This window comes from Lutra lutra, chromosome 9, assembly GCF_902655055.1.
Source record: "Lutra lutra chromosome 9, mLutLut1.2, whole genome shotgun sequence".
Taxonomy (NCBI): domain Eukaryota; kingdom Metazoa; phylum Chordata; class Mammalia; order Carnivora; family Mustelidae; genus Lutra; species Lutra lutra.
Window position 1 is genome coordinate 142,767,440 of NC_062286.1, and position 17,432 is coordinate 142,784,871.

The 17,432-nt window shown below is 63.6% G+C and overlaps 1 protein-coding gene and 1 pseudogene across 4 annotated transcripts; one reads left to right on the top strand and one right to left on the bottom strand.

The window, feature by feature from the left end:
* Positions 1 to 274: 274 nt before the first annotated feature.
* Positions 275 to 9,689, bottom strand: LOC125109693 (WAS/WASL-interacting protein family member 2-like). 4 transcript variants are annotated; one of them, XM_047746835.1, is made up of 4 exons: positions 9,054 to 9,453; positions 7,969 to 8,353; positions 7,270 to 7,372; positions 275 to 5,351 (listed from the first exon to the last, which is right to left on the bottom strand). In XM_047746835.1, exons 1-4 carry the CDS (start codon positions 9,330 to 9,332, stop codon positions 5,255 to 5,257), a joined length of 864 nt encoding a protein of 287 aa, XP_047602791.1. In that variant the 5' UTR covers positions 9,333 to 9,453; the 3' UTR covers positions 275 to 5,254. The 4 variants fall into 4 exon arrangements, 1 of the variants encoding a protein (XP_047602791.1); XR_007130334.1 differs by having other exon boundaries at positions 275 to 7,383; positions 9,054 to 9,450; XR_007130333.1 differs by having other exon boundaries at positions 275 to 637; positions 2,346 to 8,353; positions 9,054 to 9,449.
* A 2,485-nt stretch (positions 9,690 to 12,174) lies between these two features.
* Positions 12,175 to 17,196, top strand: LOC125108211 (uncharacterized; annotated as a pseudogene).
* The last annotated feature ends 236 nt before the right edge of the window (positions 17,197 to 17,432 follow it).

Sequence of the window (17,432 nt, forward strand, 5' to 3'; positions counted from 1 at the left end):
CTGTGGTCTCTCAGCGTCAAGGTCTGCCCTGGGGGAGGGCGGCAGGAGCAGAACAGGGGGCTTAGCGTCCCTTGGTGGTGCTGGGCCCCATGCCACCCTATGGCTCCACCCTGGGGCCACGGGCCAGACAGCCAGCTTCGGGGAGGGGTCCCTTACCTGTCGGGTTACACGGATTTCGTTTTTGGCCACCCTGTATTGGTGGCAGGTGATGCTGGTCTATGTCTTGCAGCCGTGATAACACATTTCCTTAAAAAATAGATTTATTTAAGGGTGTGGAAGAGAGAGGTTGGCAGCTGCCTCGGGGTGGGGGGAGGCGGATGCCTGTGGCTATCCCAGGTTTGTGCTGTATGGCAGCAGCCTGGCCAAAGGCAGAGAGAGGAGAGAGGAAACACCGCAGCGTCGACAGTGAGAAACGCGTTCGTCCGAGTGAACATCTTTAGAGAAACGTGTCCAGCAAGCAGGAGGCGCAGGCGTGCTCCGCCAGTCTGGGCCTCAGAGGTGGAGGCAGGAAGGGACGTCATCGGGGACACGGCGACAGCCAGTGAGGATGGTCCTGCCCGGCGTGGACGCCAGCTGCCTCCGGCACCGAGGCCCAGACGCGGAGGCGTGGAAAGCATCCCCAATCTCCAGAAACATTCTTTGGAAAATAAAGTAATTCCGTAGTCCCATATTAACATGATGTAAGAGTGTTTTGGGGGAAAATATGGTTTTATTCATGCAAACGAGGACTGGGAAGCAGGAGCTCTGGAGGCAGGTCAAGTTCAGAGTCCAGTCCCAGCGGCGCCCCCCAGTAGATCACCCATATCCACGGCTGGCTCCCAGGCTGCAGCGGGTGGTGGGAGCGCCCTGGTGGGCTGGCGTGTGCTGTGGGACGTGGCCACCAGGGGGCGCGCGAGGCCTTGTCCGGCGCAGGCGTGAGGGTGAGCGCACCTGCGCGTGGGGCGGTGCGCGTGCCTGCGCGTGTTCGCAGGAGTGTCTGCGCGCGGGAGCCTCCGTGCAGGAATGCGCGCGTGCACAGGGCGGTGGGTGGGGAGCCGCGCCTCCCACGCAAGCCGGGGAGCCCCGCCCCCGCCCCCGCCCCCGGGGCAGCAGGTGGTTCCGGGTCCTCCGGGCGTCCTCTGCTGTGAACCAGGATTCCCTCGCCCGGTCTGGGTGGGAGTGGCCCGGAGCAGCAGAGGGAGCTGCCCGCCTTATCGGCCGTGGACCCCAGCCACAGTCGTGGCTCCTGGTGGCGCTGGATTTTGCGGGCGGCCCAGCGGGGGGATGGGGTGCCCTGGCTGCCCGCCCCAGCTTCCGGCAGCCCAAAGGGCCCTGTAGCCTTGCTGGCGGACCCCTCCTCACCAGACGTGGGGGAGCCGTATCCCCGGCACCGTCCTGGGGAGAGCCCCCACCAGACTGGTGGGAAGCACATTCCTGTTTAGGGCCTTTGCACCTGCTGTCCCCTCCGTCTGGAATGCCCCACCCCCATGCCTACTTCTCCTCCACATCAGAGGAGGTCAGAGGTCGGAGACCTCCTAAGGTCTGGACAGGGCTGTGACCTCAGAGTGCTGTGGGGGCAGTACAGCCTCATCAGCAGGCCCCTGGGGGCCCTCGGCCTCTGACCCCTGATAACAAAGGTGTCGGAAAGGAGACACAGACGAGGAGTCACCAGGCAGCCTGATGGGCTGAGTGTCCTCTCAGGGGAGGTAGGCAACTCTGCAGGGAAGGGGCTGTGGTCACCTCATTCTCTCCTGGGGGAGCTGAGCCTGTATCCACCTTTGCAGGCTCACAGGATGCTCCCGGATGCCAGGCAGGGACCGGCAGTGCCAACATGGTAAGGGCTGCGAGGAGCCACCGGCTCCCTGAGTTTCTGGGAATAAAGTTCCTCTTTCCCCACCAGGTTTGTGTCACAGCATGGACGGATGCTTCCCTGTCCCCACCCCCTGCCCCCGAGGCTCACTGCTGGCCTTGTGCGAGGGGGAGAAGAGACCCCTGCTCTCCTCTGAGTCAGTTGCCATCTCACTCCTGTCCTTCAAGAGGACTGGTCTCCTGCCCACCCATGGCCCAAAAATGTTCTCTGTTCCAGGGCTGAAGATGGGCTCTTCCTTCAGGTTGGTTTTAAGGCCCTGCGCTGGGGGGACCCAAAGTGGTCCAGTCCAGGTCCCTGTGTATCAGGCTATGCAGGCTGGAGAGAAGGGGTCTGCCCTGTCCCCTCAAGGCCTCTTTCTGATGTGTGGCTGGTCATACCACAAATACCACCTCTGTCCCCTGCATCCACCCAAAGGACCCGTCAGGTCTAGGGACGGTATCACAGGCAAAGTCAGGGGGCCGTGGGGCCCTGGTAGACTAGGCTTCCTGCTACTCACCTGGGATGCAGAAAGGTGGGTGTGTGGCTCCCTGGTACACTTCAGGCAGAAGTGGGGGTCCTGGTTCCCTCGTCAGACGTGTGTCATTCCCCACTGAGTAGCAGTGTGGTAATGACACCCTCTGTCTTCAGGCCCTGATTTCAAATCCTGCTTCCTGAGTGTGAGGCCTGAAACAGTTGCTTCATTTGTCTTCTGTAAAATTGAGGCACATTTGTGTCCCCGAAAAAGTGTGGTTGTGAAGCTTCAGTACATGACTGAGTAAAACTTAGAATCCACCAGAGATGGAAGTCACAAGACAGTGTGGCTGTGCCATACTGCGTCCACCACCACCATCACCACCATCGCCATCACCATCATCATCACCGCCATCACTACCATCACCACCACCACCATCGCCATCACCATTACTGTCACCAACACCGCCATCATCACCATCACCACCATCACCACCACCATCACCATCGTCATCATCACCGCCATCACCGCCATCGCCAACTTCATCTTGGTACTCCTTCATGGGGGAGGTGCCTTGGCCTTCTTCCTGCCCTGCCCTGGCTCTGGCCCTTGGTCTTCTCAGTGGTAAAAGGTCAGAAATAAGAGCTCGAGTGTTGACTCCATCAAGAAAGGCGTCCTCTTTTTCACCCTTCGGTTTCTGCTCCCGTCTGAAGCCTCCCCACCTGCCGCACCAGAACACATCTCCCGATCTCTCCCTCCTTCGAAGCGCTACTCGGGCCGCCCGTGGCACCCTCAGCTAATGCTGCCTGCCTGCTGGACGGACCGCAGCTGTGTGGGCCAGGGCCCCCATCTTTCCTGCCAGGCGGTGGCTGCCGTCCCCTGGTCCTCGGTGCCTGCTGGGACTCGGCCCTCCGCTGCGCCCTCCACCCTCGGCCTCCTCAGGGCGTGTCGGTGCTAGCCGTGGGCCTGCCCCATCTCGGAGGGATGCGGCGGGCCCTCTGCTCTGGCCAGCCGTGCTGCAGGTGCGTGTTGACTGAGTGCCTGCTGGCTGCGTGAGGTCGCCGGCTGAGGCTCGCGCTCTTGGGCACACGGGCATGTTGGCAGAGGCAGTGCCTGGCGGGTGGGGGGCACTCACGCTCTCCAGCCTCTGGAGCGTGCTCGTGGGCGGGATGTCGCAGACCTACTCGGAGTGACCCAGAGGGCAGCGCTGGGCCACCCCCGGGGGCAGAGGGACAGCGAAGCCTGCAGTGCCATAGTCCAGTAAAGGCTGATTCGCAGATCCTCTGATGATGGGGGCTTGGTCTGAGCCCCCCATGCCTCCCCAAGGAGCGTGGGACTCCCTCAGGGTGCTGGGCCAGTGCGTGTCCCGCACTACTTCTTGAGGGGCTTCTAGGCTGCAGAGCACATTGGCCTCAGCTCCGGACACGGCCCCCTGACACCGTGATTCCCAGGCCAAGCCTGCGTCGGTGTCCGTGGCTCCCCGCGGACAGGGCACCACTCCTGTCCTCAGCAAACTCCTTGAGCATGGGGGAGCTGCCAGCCACAGGCCACCTCTGCAGTGTGTCCCCCATCCACTGGCCCTTCCACAGGCCCCGAATATCAGATTTCTATAAGCAGGGGCGGACTGCCCATGCTCGGCAGAAGCTGGGTTTTAAGGGGACAGTGGCCAGTGGTCATCGTGTCCCTCCACAAGCCCCAAGCAGGCATGGAGATGAAGACCCGGAAGCGTCCAGGGGCAGACGCAGGGCAAGGGTTGCCACTGCTCTGGTGAGGCCCCTGCCTGTCCCCTCCCTGAGCTGGTCTGGTGGGGCAGGACCCCCAGTGCCTCCTCCAATTTGCCCAGTTTTGTGTGGATTTGGTCTCAGGTGAGACTTTCTATCTCAGAGACTCCCTGAATGGCATTTACAGGGGCCCAGGGTGGCCCAAGCACATGGACTCCCAGCTGCCTAGAGCCATGTGGGGCTTGGTGTCAAGTCCGCTGGCCAGCGTCCTCCGCCTGCCCGTCCGAGGACAGGTCTGCCGCTGCTGGGACCAGAGTAATGGGGGACGAGCCTGCGCTTGAGTCCTGTCCCGGGGGCCCCAGGGGCCTGCTGGCCCCTGCTCTGTGCCCCCGAGGAGACCTGTGGGCTGGCTGGGGGTGGGGGAGACAATTGCGTGGGAACCTGTGGTCCGAGGAGCCGTCGGCAGAGGCCCAGGCTGGATGGAGACTAGGAGACGGATCCCACTGCTCACAGGACAGGGGGAATAAACCAGGAGAAATTACACTGTACATCTTCTATTTTCCCCTCACATCATGTTGTTCGTTAAAGAAGTGTAGTCCACGTGAAAATTTATGAGAGGTGATTTTTTAAAGTGGGCAGTGGGGGCACATCCTTGCTTCTGAGGGCGGGGGGCGGCTTCTAGGATGTGCAGGTCATACGTTCCCCGGGATGTGAGCTGGTGCCAAGCATGCTGTGGAGGGGATCTAGGCCCCCGGCCCTCTGCTCCTCCCCTGGCCGTGTTGCCAGCCTGCCCTCTCTCGGGCAGACCGTAGCCGGGTGACTGCCCAGGGGCCTAACCGCGGCCTAACCCGTGTGGCTTGGGAAGGACAGCCTGGGAACGCCACCGCTGAGAGGTGGCTGACCCGCATCCTTGACCGGTCCCCTGAGCTTTCAGGAGAGGCCAGAAATCCAAGTCCTCAGGCTCAACCTCCTAATTTTTTAAACTGGCAACTAATTAAAATAATTGTAGAACACCGTGTCCATTAAGCAGAGCATGTGCAGAGGAGAGTCAGCAGGTGCTTTTGGACTTGCTTCTTACCATGGTGCTTCCTGCCGGCGTTTGTGGTGGCAAATGAACCAACCGGGTACGTTGTTACAGAAAGAGCCCGGAGTTGGTTTGGGCTCCTGGGTCCTTCCTCACGCCCTGTCTCTCTGTCCCAGGACCCCAGCCAGGACCCCATGTGACACCTAGCGTCATGTTCTCCTTAGGATCCTATGGCTGGGACAGTGCCTCCGCCTGTCCTCGTCTGTGGCGTCCTCCTGTCCTCGTCTGTGGCGTCCTCTCTGAGCCCTGGGGAAGATGGGGGGCGCTAAGCCCGTGTGGCAAGGGTCCCTGTCGTCCCCTCCTTCGCTGCTCGTGGTCAGCTGTTTTTGCCTGTGCACTTGTTTCTGTGAACGTGCCCAAAGAAGGCTCCCGGGCCATGCATCCCACTGCCCTGCCCTGGGGGTGAGGTTGAGGGTGAGCTCTAGGGCTGGGGTCGGGGCAGGTGGCTGTGTTGGCTCTGGCCGAGACGGCATGCCCTTCAAGGCCATCAGATCTCTTAGGAATGGCGGAGCCCTGGTGGTAGGAGAGAGACGGCGTGGGGAGCACCGAGCTGGGGGGATGGGTGCTCCATGGAGAAGCCAGGAGACAAGCTGAGCAGGAGGGTGCGTCCCCACGTGGAATGAAGGCCAAGGGTGCTGTCTATCTGGGGAGGGGGGGCCTCTGTAGTCACGGCCTGATCCCTGCCCTCTCCCCTTCCCCCGCTGAGCCCCCACCCAGAGGCAAACATGGACCACTTCCCCAGTTCCCCCAGAGCACGTGTGGGGTGCAGTCCATTTCTCCCAAGGTCTGGGGCTATGAGCACAGGATGACCTCAGGACGGCCAGGTCATTGGTGACAAGGACACTGGACATGTGACTTGTCTCTAGACCCACATGGACTAGATCCTGATCCCTCCTCTCCGGGAATCTTGGCACTCAGCCCCTGCTACTGCCCACCCCGTCCCAGCTCAGCCCAGCAGAGCCCCACACCAGAATGTCCCATCTCCCCTAGAAAGTGGTGCTCTTGTGGGCACTCCTAATGGTCTGTCCCTTGCCCCAGACCACACAGTAGGGGGTGTGTGACATACTAAGGGTGTCCTCGTGGGTACACGTGGCCCAGGACTGCTGTCTGAGGAGGGGCAGGGCCAGACTTGCCTGCTCTCCAGGAGGATGGTGACCATGGGCTCTGCCCCCCGTGAGCGAGGGGGATGCCAGGTCCCTCAGAGCTCAGAGGTGAGGGGCCAGGGGGCTTCACAGGGTCACCTGCCCTCCCCTCCCCTCATCCTCTAGCCAGCTGGCCAGAGGGTCCAGCCCCAGCCCACCCCTTCCTGGGCGCCGTGCAGACAGTGGGATGGAGGTTCGAGTGCTGCAGGAGCTGTGACGCTCTCAAGGCTCCTGGCAGGTGCATGGGGGTAGCAGTGTCTGCCCCTCCGCACGACCAGGCCAGCTGGCCTCCCCGGGGCTGTCTGGGCCGCTCCACAAGCAGCGAGGACATGGTGTGGGATGGGGGGGCTCCCGGGACACCTGCTCTGCCCGCCTGGCCTGAGCGAGGAACCCGGTAGTGAGCCCGTAGTTGGTAGCTTCTGGGGAGAGGCCAGGGAGCCTGCATTCAGCCCTGCATTCAGCCAGCCCAGAAACATGGCCAGGACCAGCGGCACAGACTGTCCTGTCTTGCAGAGCGACCAGCCACAAATAAGCCTGTGTGGTTCCGGGACGGGGCTGGTGAGCCTGCTGCAGACTGAAGGCCCACTGTGCACTCCCCCAGCACCAGACACGGAGCCTGACCACCGAGCACCCTGCAGTGGGGGTTCCTGGGCTCTCAGCTTCTTCCTCTGCCCAGTCTGACCAGCCCAGTGTTGGGAGCTAGAGTGGGTCTGGGAAGCCAGATGGAGTTAGGGCTGGGGCAGGAGTGAGGCCCACGGTGTGTGGGGACAGTTGTCTCCTCTAGCTCCCTCTCCCCCTCCCAGACTTTGGCTCCCTCCCCAGCAGCTTGTTCTGGAGACTGGGGGATGCTAGCAGTGATTTACACGTTAGCGAGACTTGGCCAGCCTGCTCTGTCATTCCGGGGGCCCTGCAGTGGCCCCTGTTCACTGTGTGCCTATTGGGTACCTCCCTGAGGCAGGAGGGGTGCCAGCTGCCCCCTGTCTCAAAGATGAGAAGACTGAGGCTCAGAGAAGTGAACTTGCCTGGAGTCTTCCTTCAAGCGTGCTGGGGCCACGACCTGACCTGGGAGGGTCTGACTCCACCTTGGACCACCGTCGTGACGATGACGGCCGTTTAGTGGAAAAGCTGGCGGCCACCTCGGAATAACACAAAAGGTTTGTTTCCTGTATTTCACAGCCTTGTTGGGGTCCCTGTAAACGGCCTCTGGGCCTCTAGGCTGGTGCAGGCCTGACTCAGCTTCCTGTGCAGGCACTGGCCGGGGAGGGGACGGGCTGTCCTGGCTGCCATGCTGTAGCCCGTCCCTGACCCAGCCCAGGGCCTTCCAACAGGGAGATGTGGAGGTCCTCCCTTTCCTGCCATCGTGCTCAGACACCTGTGGGATGTGGGGGGTGGGGGGACCCAGGAGCCTCGGGCTGCCTTCTGCCCCAGGCCAGGGAGCCTCCAACCAATCCCTCCCCCACATCTGGCTCAGATCCCCTCTCATCCCTGCATCTATCCGTTCCTGGACTTTAAATAGCCGTGGCCAGGGCTGGTGCCCACTCCCCCCTCCTCCGCTGGGGCCGGTGCCCTGCTCCCCCCTCGTCCGCTGTGGCCTGCACACACGGCACACACGTGTGGTCCCCCCTGAGCCGGCCTTTCCCACTGCCCACGGGCAGGCTGACCAGCCCTGTGGCACAGCAAGAAAACCGGGGGACATTCCGGTGGCTGGATGGCCCGGGCACCTGGGTTGCAGGCCACACTGGCCCGGAACTGGCTATGACCTTGAGGAGGATGGAAGGGCGGTGTGCAGGGCCACAGCTCCCGCAGCAGAGGGCAGCCCCTCGCCTGCCCCTCCCGGGCTCCTGTCATCCTTCCCTTGAGGACTTTGCTGTTCGTGCCCCTTCCATGCAGGGGCGGCGGGGGCGTGGCGGCCGAGCCCTGGCTGGGACGTGGCCTGGGGTGGCTCCTGGCCCAGGTCTGAGCAGGGTGCGAGCGGAGGAGGCGCGGCGGCGGGCCGATGGGAACCTTCTCCCTGGTTCTCGCTGGTTCTCCCTGAGCGGGCAGAGCGGCTGAGCCCTGCTCTCTGGCGGTGGCTTCTCGGCGCTCAGGCTTGGGGCTATTTTTAACCTGCGTGTGGTAAGTGCATTTGTACAGGAAAACCACTGTCCTGGTCAGTCCCCACAGCTGCTGGTGTGGACAGCGCGCTCACGCGCCGGCCAGCCGCGAGGGCCGGAACGGGAACCCGTCAGCTGACCAGCCCAGGATAAATCCGGCTCCTCGCACGACCGCCTCCCGCCGGCCCTATCTGGTTACCGACGCCAGCCCCCACCTTAATGTAACTCCCAAACCACGCCTGGCAGCCGGGGCGGGAGCGGGGCGAGGCCGTGACCTGGTCGCCGACCCCCGGGGCTGCGGGAGGGGGGTCAGGCCAGAGCCGGGCTTGTTACGGGGGCCCGGCTCCCCCCAGGCCATCTGGGCTCCCGGGTGATGTGGGGGAGAAGGCACAAGCTTCCAGCAGGCCTGGGGCAGGGACTCTTGAGGTGAAGGGCCCCCGTCAGAGGGTCAGTCCCGCAGCACCGGGCACGGGCTCCCCTGAGGTCCTCCCAGGACACCTTGCTTAGAATAATGAGACCCTGGGAGGGGGGACTGGGGAGCCGGGGATGGGGGCTCCCTGGGGCAGACAGCCCTGCACCCCCACCTCCCTGGGCAGGGAGTTCAGGCCCTCAGCCCTCCCAGCCGGGTCCCCGGGCTGTCCTCCCTGAGCCTTCCCAGGACACTGGGTCTTGCGGGAAAACTGCTTCTGCCTGCAGCTGTGGCCCGCACTGACCTGGCGCGGTAGCAGCTTCGCCGCAGTCGCTGTCCAGCCGGGAGGGGTTTGGAGGCTCAGCCCCCTTGGCCGGGAGGGCAGACGTGCTCCGACCTCCTGCAGCAGAGACTCGTTGCGCTCGCTCAGCAGACCTCGAAGTAACCCGGGGCCGGGGCTGGCTGCGGGCGCAGACGGGAGCTGTCCCTGTGGTGCGGGCAGAGGGAGGGCCTGGGCATGGCGGGGTGCAGGGGAGGGGGCCCAAGGGCCCCCGCTGGTGAACGGGAGGCTCACGGCTCGCATACAGCCTTTGGCACTGCCGGTCTGAGAAAACACGTGTACATACTGGTTTTAAAGAACGAACCCCTGATGAGAACAAGGAGGGCGTTAGTGACACAGCTGCCACCAGAGCCAGCTCCTCCCAGCCTCTGCGGCGGCCCCGCTGTCCCCAGGCTCCTCCCATCTGGACAGTCCGGCTTTCCTGCCCAGGGGGCTGTGGGCTGCCTGGTATGGTGCCTCTCTCCAGGAGCAGGGATGGGCACTGCCACCCACCTGGGGTCCTGCCTGCCTGGGGAATGGGGGATGCAGACAGGCACCCCCAACCCGGGGAGCCCAGCTAGCAAGCCTCAGAGGCAGAGCGTGCACTAGAATGACCTAGCGGCTCAGTGCCCTGTCCTCCGAGAGGCTCAGCCGTGCCCACAGTCACCCCTGCAGAAAGGGCAACACGGAGGGCCTGCTGACCTTCACCCTGCGCTGTCGGCCGCTGTCCTGGGACAGTGTCCCCAGGGGAGGCGTTTGCTCAGAGGCCCCCCTCCTCGCCTCACGGTCACAGCTCCTAGCTGGGATTCCAGGAGACTGCGTCAGTCGGGGAGGGGGCGAATCGGTCTGAGCTGGAAGGAGAGGAAGAGAATCCACGGGGCCACCAAGAGCGCGTACTCTCCACGAGCCCGAGAGGCAGCCCTGGGGGACGGGGGGGGCTGAGACGTTCAGAGCCCATCGCCAGGTGAGTGGACACCGCAGGTGCCACCCAGCGGCCGACGTGCCGCCCTGGGGGGGCCCTGGGGCTCCCAGCGCCTCCCCAGGAGAGAAGGCACAGTTCGCAGTGACTTATTGGACAGTAAACCCCACAAAGACGGGCTTTCTCGCGCTGCGGGCACAGCCGTTTGCTCCAGAGCTGCTCCGTCAGGGTTGCACACGGCGCCAGCTTCTTAGCGGGCACTAGCTGGCGGCGGTAGAAGCCACCCAGACGGACAAGTCCTGCAGCCTCCACGCGAACAGCAGATCTCGCTGCCGCAGAAGGAAACACGTTTCCCAGGGGCCCAGCCCACAGTCGGGCCCCTCTGTGGACCCTCAGGCCGGGTCGCCAGCAGCTTCCCAGCGCGGGCTGGTGGACACCCTGAAACTGCACGGCACTGGGTGAGGTCAGGTTCGGGCACTGGCACGTGGAGAGGCTGTGTGTGTCCCCAGCACAGGCGTGCAGGCCAGTGTGGATGGCGCGAGTGAGTGGGCCGCGGGGGCAGCAGGGAGTGGACGGGCCTGCGGACTGGGAGTGTCGCCCACGGGGACTTGACCTCTGGATTCCGGAGCGGCAGCGCCTGTTGGGACGGAGGGCCTGGAGCCCAGAGCCGCTGACCCTTGCAGGCCGGAGCGGGTGCGTCTGTGACTAGCTTGGGCCACAGGCTTCTGGTGTGGGAGCCTGTGGGACTGGAAGCTGCTAGCTGACAGGAGCAGACCGCCCTGCGAGGCCTAGCGAGGGGCAGACATGGAACTTGGTTTGCTGAGTGACTCCTGGGCCATGGGTGAAGTGGGAGGCTGGGTGGGGCGGACAAGGACGAGGGGATAGGTGACGGGCGCAGCCACAGCAGGGCTTGTGCAGGGGGCCAGGAAGCCAGTCCTCTCTGCTCTGCCTGCACCCACCATTAGCTCTGAGAGCCCCAGCAGGGCCTGGCAGCTGTGGGGCAATGTGGGGGGCTGGGGTACCAGGTGGTGAGAGGGTGTGACTGTGTGTGCTGGGGCTAAGGGGTAGGGGTTCCAGGAGAAGGAGAGAGTGCAACAGGCCCCCTCTCTCCCACCTTCCTGAGTGGTCTGCATCGGCCAGAGCCCTCGGAGCAGACTGTCAGAGCCTGCGAGCCACAGGAACGCCCAGGGCGCCCCCCTGACTCTTATGAGCCATCCCCCGCCTCTCCCCTACTATGGGCTCCCTGCCCCCTCATCTGCTCCTCTCCCCCCATCCCCTCCCCAAGAGCCAAGGGAGTCCTTCTCACCAGCCTTTGGAATAACACTCAGCCCTGGGCACCTTCCTATGTACCCCAGCCACCTCCATGGGTGGCCCTGCCTGTCCTTTGCCCCCTGGTGTGGGGGTCAGCCCCCCTCAGGCTTCCATGGCCTGGCCCCTGTCTGCCCCAGCTTCCCAGAGGCCATCCCCCATGGCCTAGCAGAGCGGGAACAGAGGCTTTTGCCAAATAAAAGGGGCCCTGTGGGTTCCCCACGCGGCCCTCCCCCCTTCCCTGGGCCCCCGAGGGAGGTCTTCTCAGAGCTCTGGGACGTGAGTGTCCTGTGGGGCTTCCCGTAGCAGGGCACATGAGAGCCCCAGGGCGGCTGTTTGTTGAACCCGCTGTTGGGGCTAGAGGACAAGCTGGGAGCAGGACACGGCGATCTGGGACCTGCAGGCCCAAGGAGCTGACGTCTGTCCCTTCCAGCTGGGACCCCGGCAGCTGCGCACAGTCCTCCAGGAACACCAAGCCATCCCGCACCCCACCCACTCAACCACTCCTCCCCTGGGGAAGCAGGGAGACCAGAGGAGGGGCAGGAGGGCAGAACCCCGGGGTTGGATGCACAGCCCTGGTTGGGAATGAGTGCCGGGGCACTCGCTTGAGGCTGGCAGCCTGACCCCAGAGCCGCATGGGCATGTCAGGTGCCCACTGCAGGACCGGCCACCCTCCAGGACCAAGGTGGCCCTCTGGCCCTGTCCGGGGCCGCCAGGCTGCGGGCTGCTGGAGCGCCTCTGGTGGCTGGAGTGGGCATTACAGCGCATCCCCAGGAGGTCCTTGTTAGGGGGCTTCGGGAGCTCCTGTCCTCCTCGTCTTACCCCGGACACACCTGGTACAGGGACGGCCGCTGGGGTGGGATGGCTGGGATGGGATGGTTACCGCTGAGCAGAGAGCTCTTTGTGTACTTTGGACGACAGTGCTCGACCAGGCCGAGACCCTCTCCCATCTGAGACTTGCCTGCTCGCTCTGTCTGGCCGAGCAGACGTCTTACATTTCAGTGGGTCCTGAAATGGTTTGGTTTGGTCTTTCACGGACCTGGGTTTGGTGCCGCGCGTAATGAGTCACGGCCAAGACCCAGTGCCTCCGTGGGGAGATGATTTTCTTTAAGAAACGGAAGGGCTGACGGCGCACAGCCTTCTTGCTCCCGGTTACTGAGACGGGCTTCATGTCCAAGCCGCGGTCGCCGCAGGCCTGGCACTGAACCGGGCAGCAAATGTGCAGTAAAAATGCATTTTCCGTCTGGCAACTTCCAACAAGAATTGTGCTGGGACATGAGAGCGAAAACTCCTTCCTCGATAGGATGCTCTTCGCCTGACGTGGCTCGTGGCGCCACCGGTGAGCAAGCCGGGCTGGGGCGGCCCCCGCGGAGCCCGGGGGCCCGGAACTTTGTTAAGACCCAGTCCGACAACGCTAGCCCCGGCGGGTGCGGGAGGGGTGGGGGAGCAACTGGGGGTCCGGGCGTCCCTGGAGCGCCTGAGGGGCTGCTGGTGCTGGACAGACAGTTCCGGGGACAGAACGTGCGCCCCCCCAAGTCCTGTGCTGGAGCCTAACCCCCGTGTGATGCCTTGGGAGGTGGAGGTGGAGCCTTGGGAGGTGACTAAGTTGTGAGCGTGGGGCCCCCACGGATGATTAGTGCCCCAATCAAGGCCACGCCAGAGAGCTCCCCTGCCTCTTCACCAGGTGGGGACACAGGAGGAAACACCCGTGTACAGCCCAGGACCCAACCATGTCCACACCATGGCCCCACTGGCCACCCAGCATCCCTCCTTCCGGGGGCTGGATGGAGGTCCTCTCGGTGACTGCTCAGGCAGGGGACGGTGCTTGCTTCTTATTGGCATCAAAACCAACGGCTGGTCCACAGGGCACACCAGTGTCCTGCTGCCGGAATGAATCACCACGGTGACAGACATGGCCGCTGAAGACAACAGACTTGTCACCACACAGTTCGGAGATCCGAAGTCCAACACGGGTCTCCCTGGGCTGAAATCAAGGTGTGGACAGGGTGGCTCCTTCTGGAAGCTCGGGGGAGATGCGTTTCCTCATCTTTTCGGGTTTCTGGAGGCACCTGAGCTCCTGGTCCCTCCTTGGTCTTCAGAGCCAGCAGCCCCTACCAGCATCTCTGTGCTTGTCACCTCTCCTCCTCTGACCATTTTAAGGACCTTTGTGGTCCTGTATAGGATCACTGGATAATCCAGGATAACGCCCTGTATCAGGGTCCTTAACTGAACCGCATCTGCAAAGACCCTTTGCCACATGAGGGGCTTATGGTCCCAGGTTGTGAGGATCAGGACATGGGCATCTCTGGGACTGTGGTTCTGCCCCCGACGTGGGGACGTGGTGGCCTGTGACACACAGGTGGTTCCACTAGGAGGTGGGCATCTCCCCTGTAGAGCCCTAGCCCCTTCTTGCTGGGACTCCAGACCCTCACACTGATTTCACAATCTTGCCAATGTCCGTGGCCACTCCCAGGAGGACCCCTGGTGGCAGCTGCGTCCCACCCACAGGTCTAATAAGATCCCCCGCTTGAGCCGAATGTGATTGCGGGGCTGATCACGGACCCGAAGGAAGTGTGGTGGCGAGAACCAGACTGGGAGGGGCCTGCCGGAGGCTGAGGAGGGGGCTGCCAGGGCCCGGTCCGTCTATCTGTGTGTGGGCCTCCCTCCCCTGCCCCGCACTGTCAGGGAGAAGGTGTTGGTGGGGAGGGCCAAGGGGCAGCTGCCCAAGGCCTGGATCCCACTCCTGTCCACCGTGGGTGGGGCCCTTAGGCCTATACCTCTTGCCCTCTCCCCGCCCAGAGTTTCTGGTGCCTGGCATTGGCCAACCTTCCTCAACTTGGGACATGTCCTGAGCGATCCTGTGTCCAGGGCTGCACTTGCCCCTGGGTGGGCCTGAGCGCCAAGCCCAGCTGGGCTGGCGATGCCCCCAGGCCTGCCAAGTGCTCCCGGGGCCAGCGGGAGGCCCGGTCCTTCTGACGGCACATCGCGGGACGGTTACGGGCAAACACACTTCTCTTTCCAGCCTCCTTCCCGTGAACTTGAAGAACGGAGAGATCGCGGTTTTACTTGTAGGGCAGAATGTGCTGGAGTGCGGGGTTCCCCGTGCAATGCCCGCACGCACGGCTGCCATGGGCAACACCCTGCCAGAGGGTGCCTTTGCAACCACCCGTGAACCCCCCACAGACACGCCGTGCTGCCCCAAATCCAGGTTTGCCTCAGGTCGCCTGGGGCGCTGCATTCTTGGGCTCTAGACGGACAGGGAGTGAAGGCAGCTGCCGCTACGGTGTCACACAGCCTTGTCGCCGCCCTAAACTCCTGCGGACTCCTCTCGTCCTCCATCCCTCCCGCAGGCCGGGCAAACTCTGGTCTCTGTACTGTCTCCACACAGTGTCCGATGGCCCCACGCGGCATGTGCTGCTACACCCGCCACCATCACTTGCTTACACGCTGAGGGTCCCTCCCTGTCTCCGAATCCTGAGAGCGCACGTCTTTCCGGCCTGGAGGGTCTTCTGTGGTCCACGGGGACCGCGGTGTGTTTATCTGTCCCCGCAGGAGGACAAGTCGCCCAGTTACGCGCCTGCGTGCATGTCTTTGTGGAGCAGGGGCCCTCGCTTAGGTGCATGGTGCTCTCAGGCCCGGGGCTCGGGAGTGACTCCTGTCCCCGAAACTCCGGATGTCGAGCTCCTAACCCCCAGGACCTCAGACCTTGTTTAGAAATAGGGTTGCTGCGGATGGGAATTCGTTATGGTGAGGTCGTTAGGGTGGACCCCAAACGTGGCTGGTGTCCTTCCAAGAAGAGGACATTGGGATGCAGACATGCACACAGGGAGGGGGCTGGGCCCCAATGGAGACAGAGCGTGGGGGCTCCTGCAGGCCAGAGAGGCCCGTAACCAGCAGAAGCTGGAAAGGCCTGGAACCCACCCTTCAGAAGGAGCCAGCCCCACTGACAACGTCACTTTGGACTTCCGGCCTCTGGACCTGGAGGAGAGCCCGCTGTGCTGGGGAAGCCCCACGTCTGTGGGGCCGGTTCCGGCAGCCCCATACATGGGATGCACTGGTGCGCATACTCCGTCTCCTCCAGTCCTGCAGCCCACGAGGTTGCCGCACTGTTGTCAGGGTGCAGCAGAGGACTCAGGCACAGGCGGCCCCCCAGCCCACGGCTTCTCTGCTCACCCCACTCACTGCTGGCTCCCGGCACCCACACTTCAGCCCCTGGGGACGTGGAGAAGTTTGCGCTCATGGAGCAGGAGGCTGACATTAGCCCCAAACAGTCACCCATCAGTGAGTCAGGAGCCCCCCGAGCAGACCCCGTATCTCCTGGTGGTTTCAAGTGAAGGTGCTTGGACACATTTGCCCCGCAGCCCCCCAGCCCCGCAGCCCCGCAGCCCCGCAGCCCCACAGCAGCCCAGAGCGGTCTGCAGATGATGAGCCACCAGGAGTCATTTCTGCAGGAGAAGCGGCTTCTGCTCCCTCTTTCTTCCCACTGCTGTGCGGCCAGCTCTCTGAAACCCCATTCGTCAAAGCTGCAGGCTGAGGAGGGACCACAGCAAACAGAGGCCACGGCCAGCCCTGAAATGACCTTGGCCGCGGGAAATGCCCTTTGTGATGTCACAGTTAATTACTGCTGGGAGAAAGGCCAGTGCCCAGTGAGTGAGCCGTGCCGGCGGACCTGCTCCCTGGCGCTGGGCACAGGGGACGGGGGTGGCAAGCAGGGCATGGGGGGGTTTCAATCCTGGCGCCTTTGTGGGGCTGCGCGGGGGCTTAAAGTTCCTGCTCCAGGTGGCCCTGGTGAGGAGGGGAGTGCGGGGGCAGGGTCAGTTACCACTCCGGGGGGGACACAGGCCCAGAAGTGCAGCAAAACCGCCTCCCATGCCCACCCCCCTTCCCTGCGCAGTGAGGCCCTGCTATGCGTCGTAGTGGGCTCTGCTCCCAGACACCCACTGTCTCCTCCCAAAACCCCTGGGGTTGGGGGACCCTGTACCCTTAGAACAAAGTCAGACTTTTTCACCCAGCCCGGCCGGTGCGTGGCCCCCGCCCCGTATTGGCTCTCTCAGGGCTCCCTGCCTGTTTGCGGGTGTCCGCAGCCCTGGGCTGTGTCCAAGCCAGGCCCCTCACCTCGCCAGGCACGCAGGGTCCTTGGATGCATTCTGCTGTGCCACAGACACAAACCCCAATTCACTAGGAGCTCAGGCTTGCGGGACTCTTGGGCCACGACCCCGTACACGGGGAGCCCACCACAGCGCTATGACCCCGCCACGGAGCCTGCCCAGGGAGGCTGGGGTCATCAGCAGCGCAGCATTAACGGTCCGTGTGAGCTCCGTCAGACCGGGCGTGCAGAACACTGGGCACCCTTCACCCAGCAAAGGCCGCCAGCCCACAGCTCCTCCCGCCATACCTGCTTCAGCCCCACTGGGCCGGGTGCCATTGACCGGCGTTATTTTGACAGATGAGGAAACTGAGGCACAGAGTGCCTAAGTGGCCCAGGGACCCCCAGCAAGGAAAGGACAGAGCCAGGGGCAGACGCCGGGGTTCCAAGCTGGCGACACATCCTCCTGTGGCTGCCCTGACCTCAGGCCCCCAGGCCTGGGCTTCTGGGCAGAAAGACCCTAACCCCCTGACTCAGGGCTGCCCACCCGGCCAGGCCTGGGGCTGGGGATGGATCGAAGTCCCTTGCACTACCCCCCATCTCCACAGCCTGGGAGGTGACCGGAGATGAGCTGCTAAACGAGGAAAAACCCTGGTTACTGGCAACAGAAACAACTTTAGCTTTCGCCTCTTGGCCAGAATCAATGCCAGGTCTGCAGGCGGCCCATCCCAGGCTTGGTGGTGCTCCGGAACTGGCTGGAGGGCCCAGCTGGGGGCTCGGGGAGGGTGGAGGGGTCTTGTCTGCGGGGTGTTGGCAAGGGGCCACATGGAGCCCGGGAAGCCAGGGGGGCCGCCCCTGTTCTGCACCCCTCCCTGTGCCACTGTTTCCATGCCTAAAACCAGCACCAGGCCACGTGCTTGTGACATGCTGCTCATTGCTGAGTGCAAATGCCTGCACACAGCAGGCGCTCAATGGATGCTGGCTGTGCCCATGGTGAGAGCCTTCCTTCCCGCCTGCCTGCGTTCGGCCCCCCTCTGCCCCGAGTCCGGGC

Coding starts and splice junctions, on each gene's coding strand:
- LOC125109693 (XM_047746835.1), bottom strand. CDS start 9,332: ATGCGAGCCGTGAGCCTCCCGTTCACCAGCGGGGGCCCTTGGGCCCCC. Junction 7,373..7,968: donor CAGTGTGGCCTGCAACCCAG/GTGCCCGGGCCA, acceptor GGTGGCCGCCAG/CTTTTCCACTAAACGGCCGT. Junction 5,352..7,269: donor CGCTTGAAGGAAGACTCCAG/GCAAGTTCACTT, acceptor CATCTTCCCCAG/GGCTCAGAGAGGACGCCACA.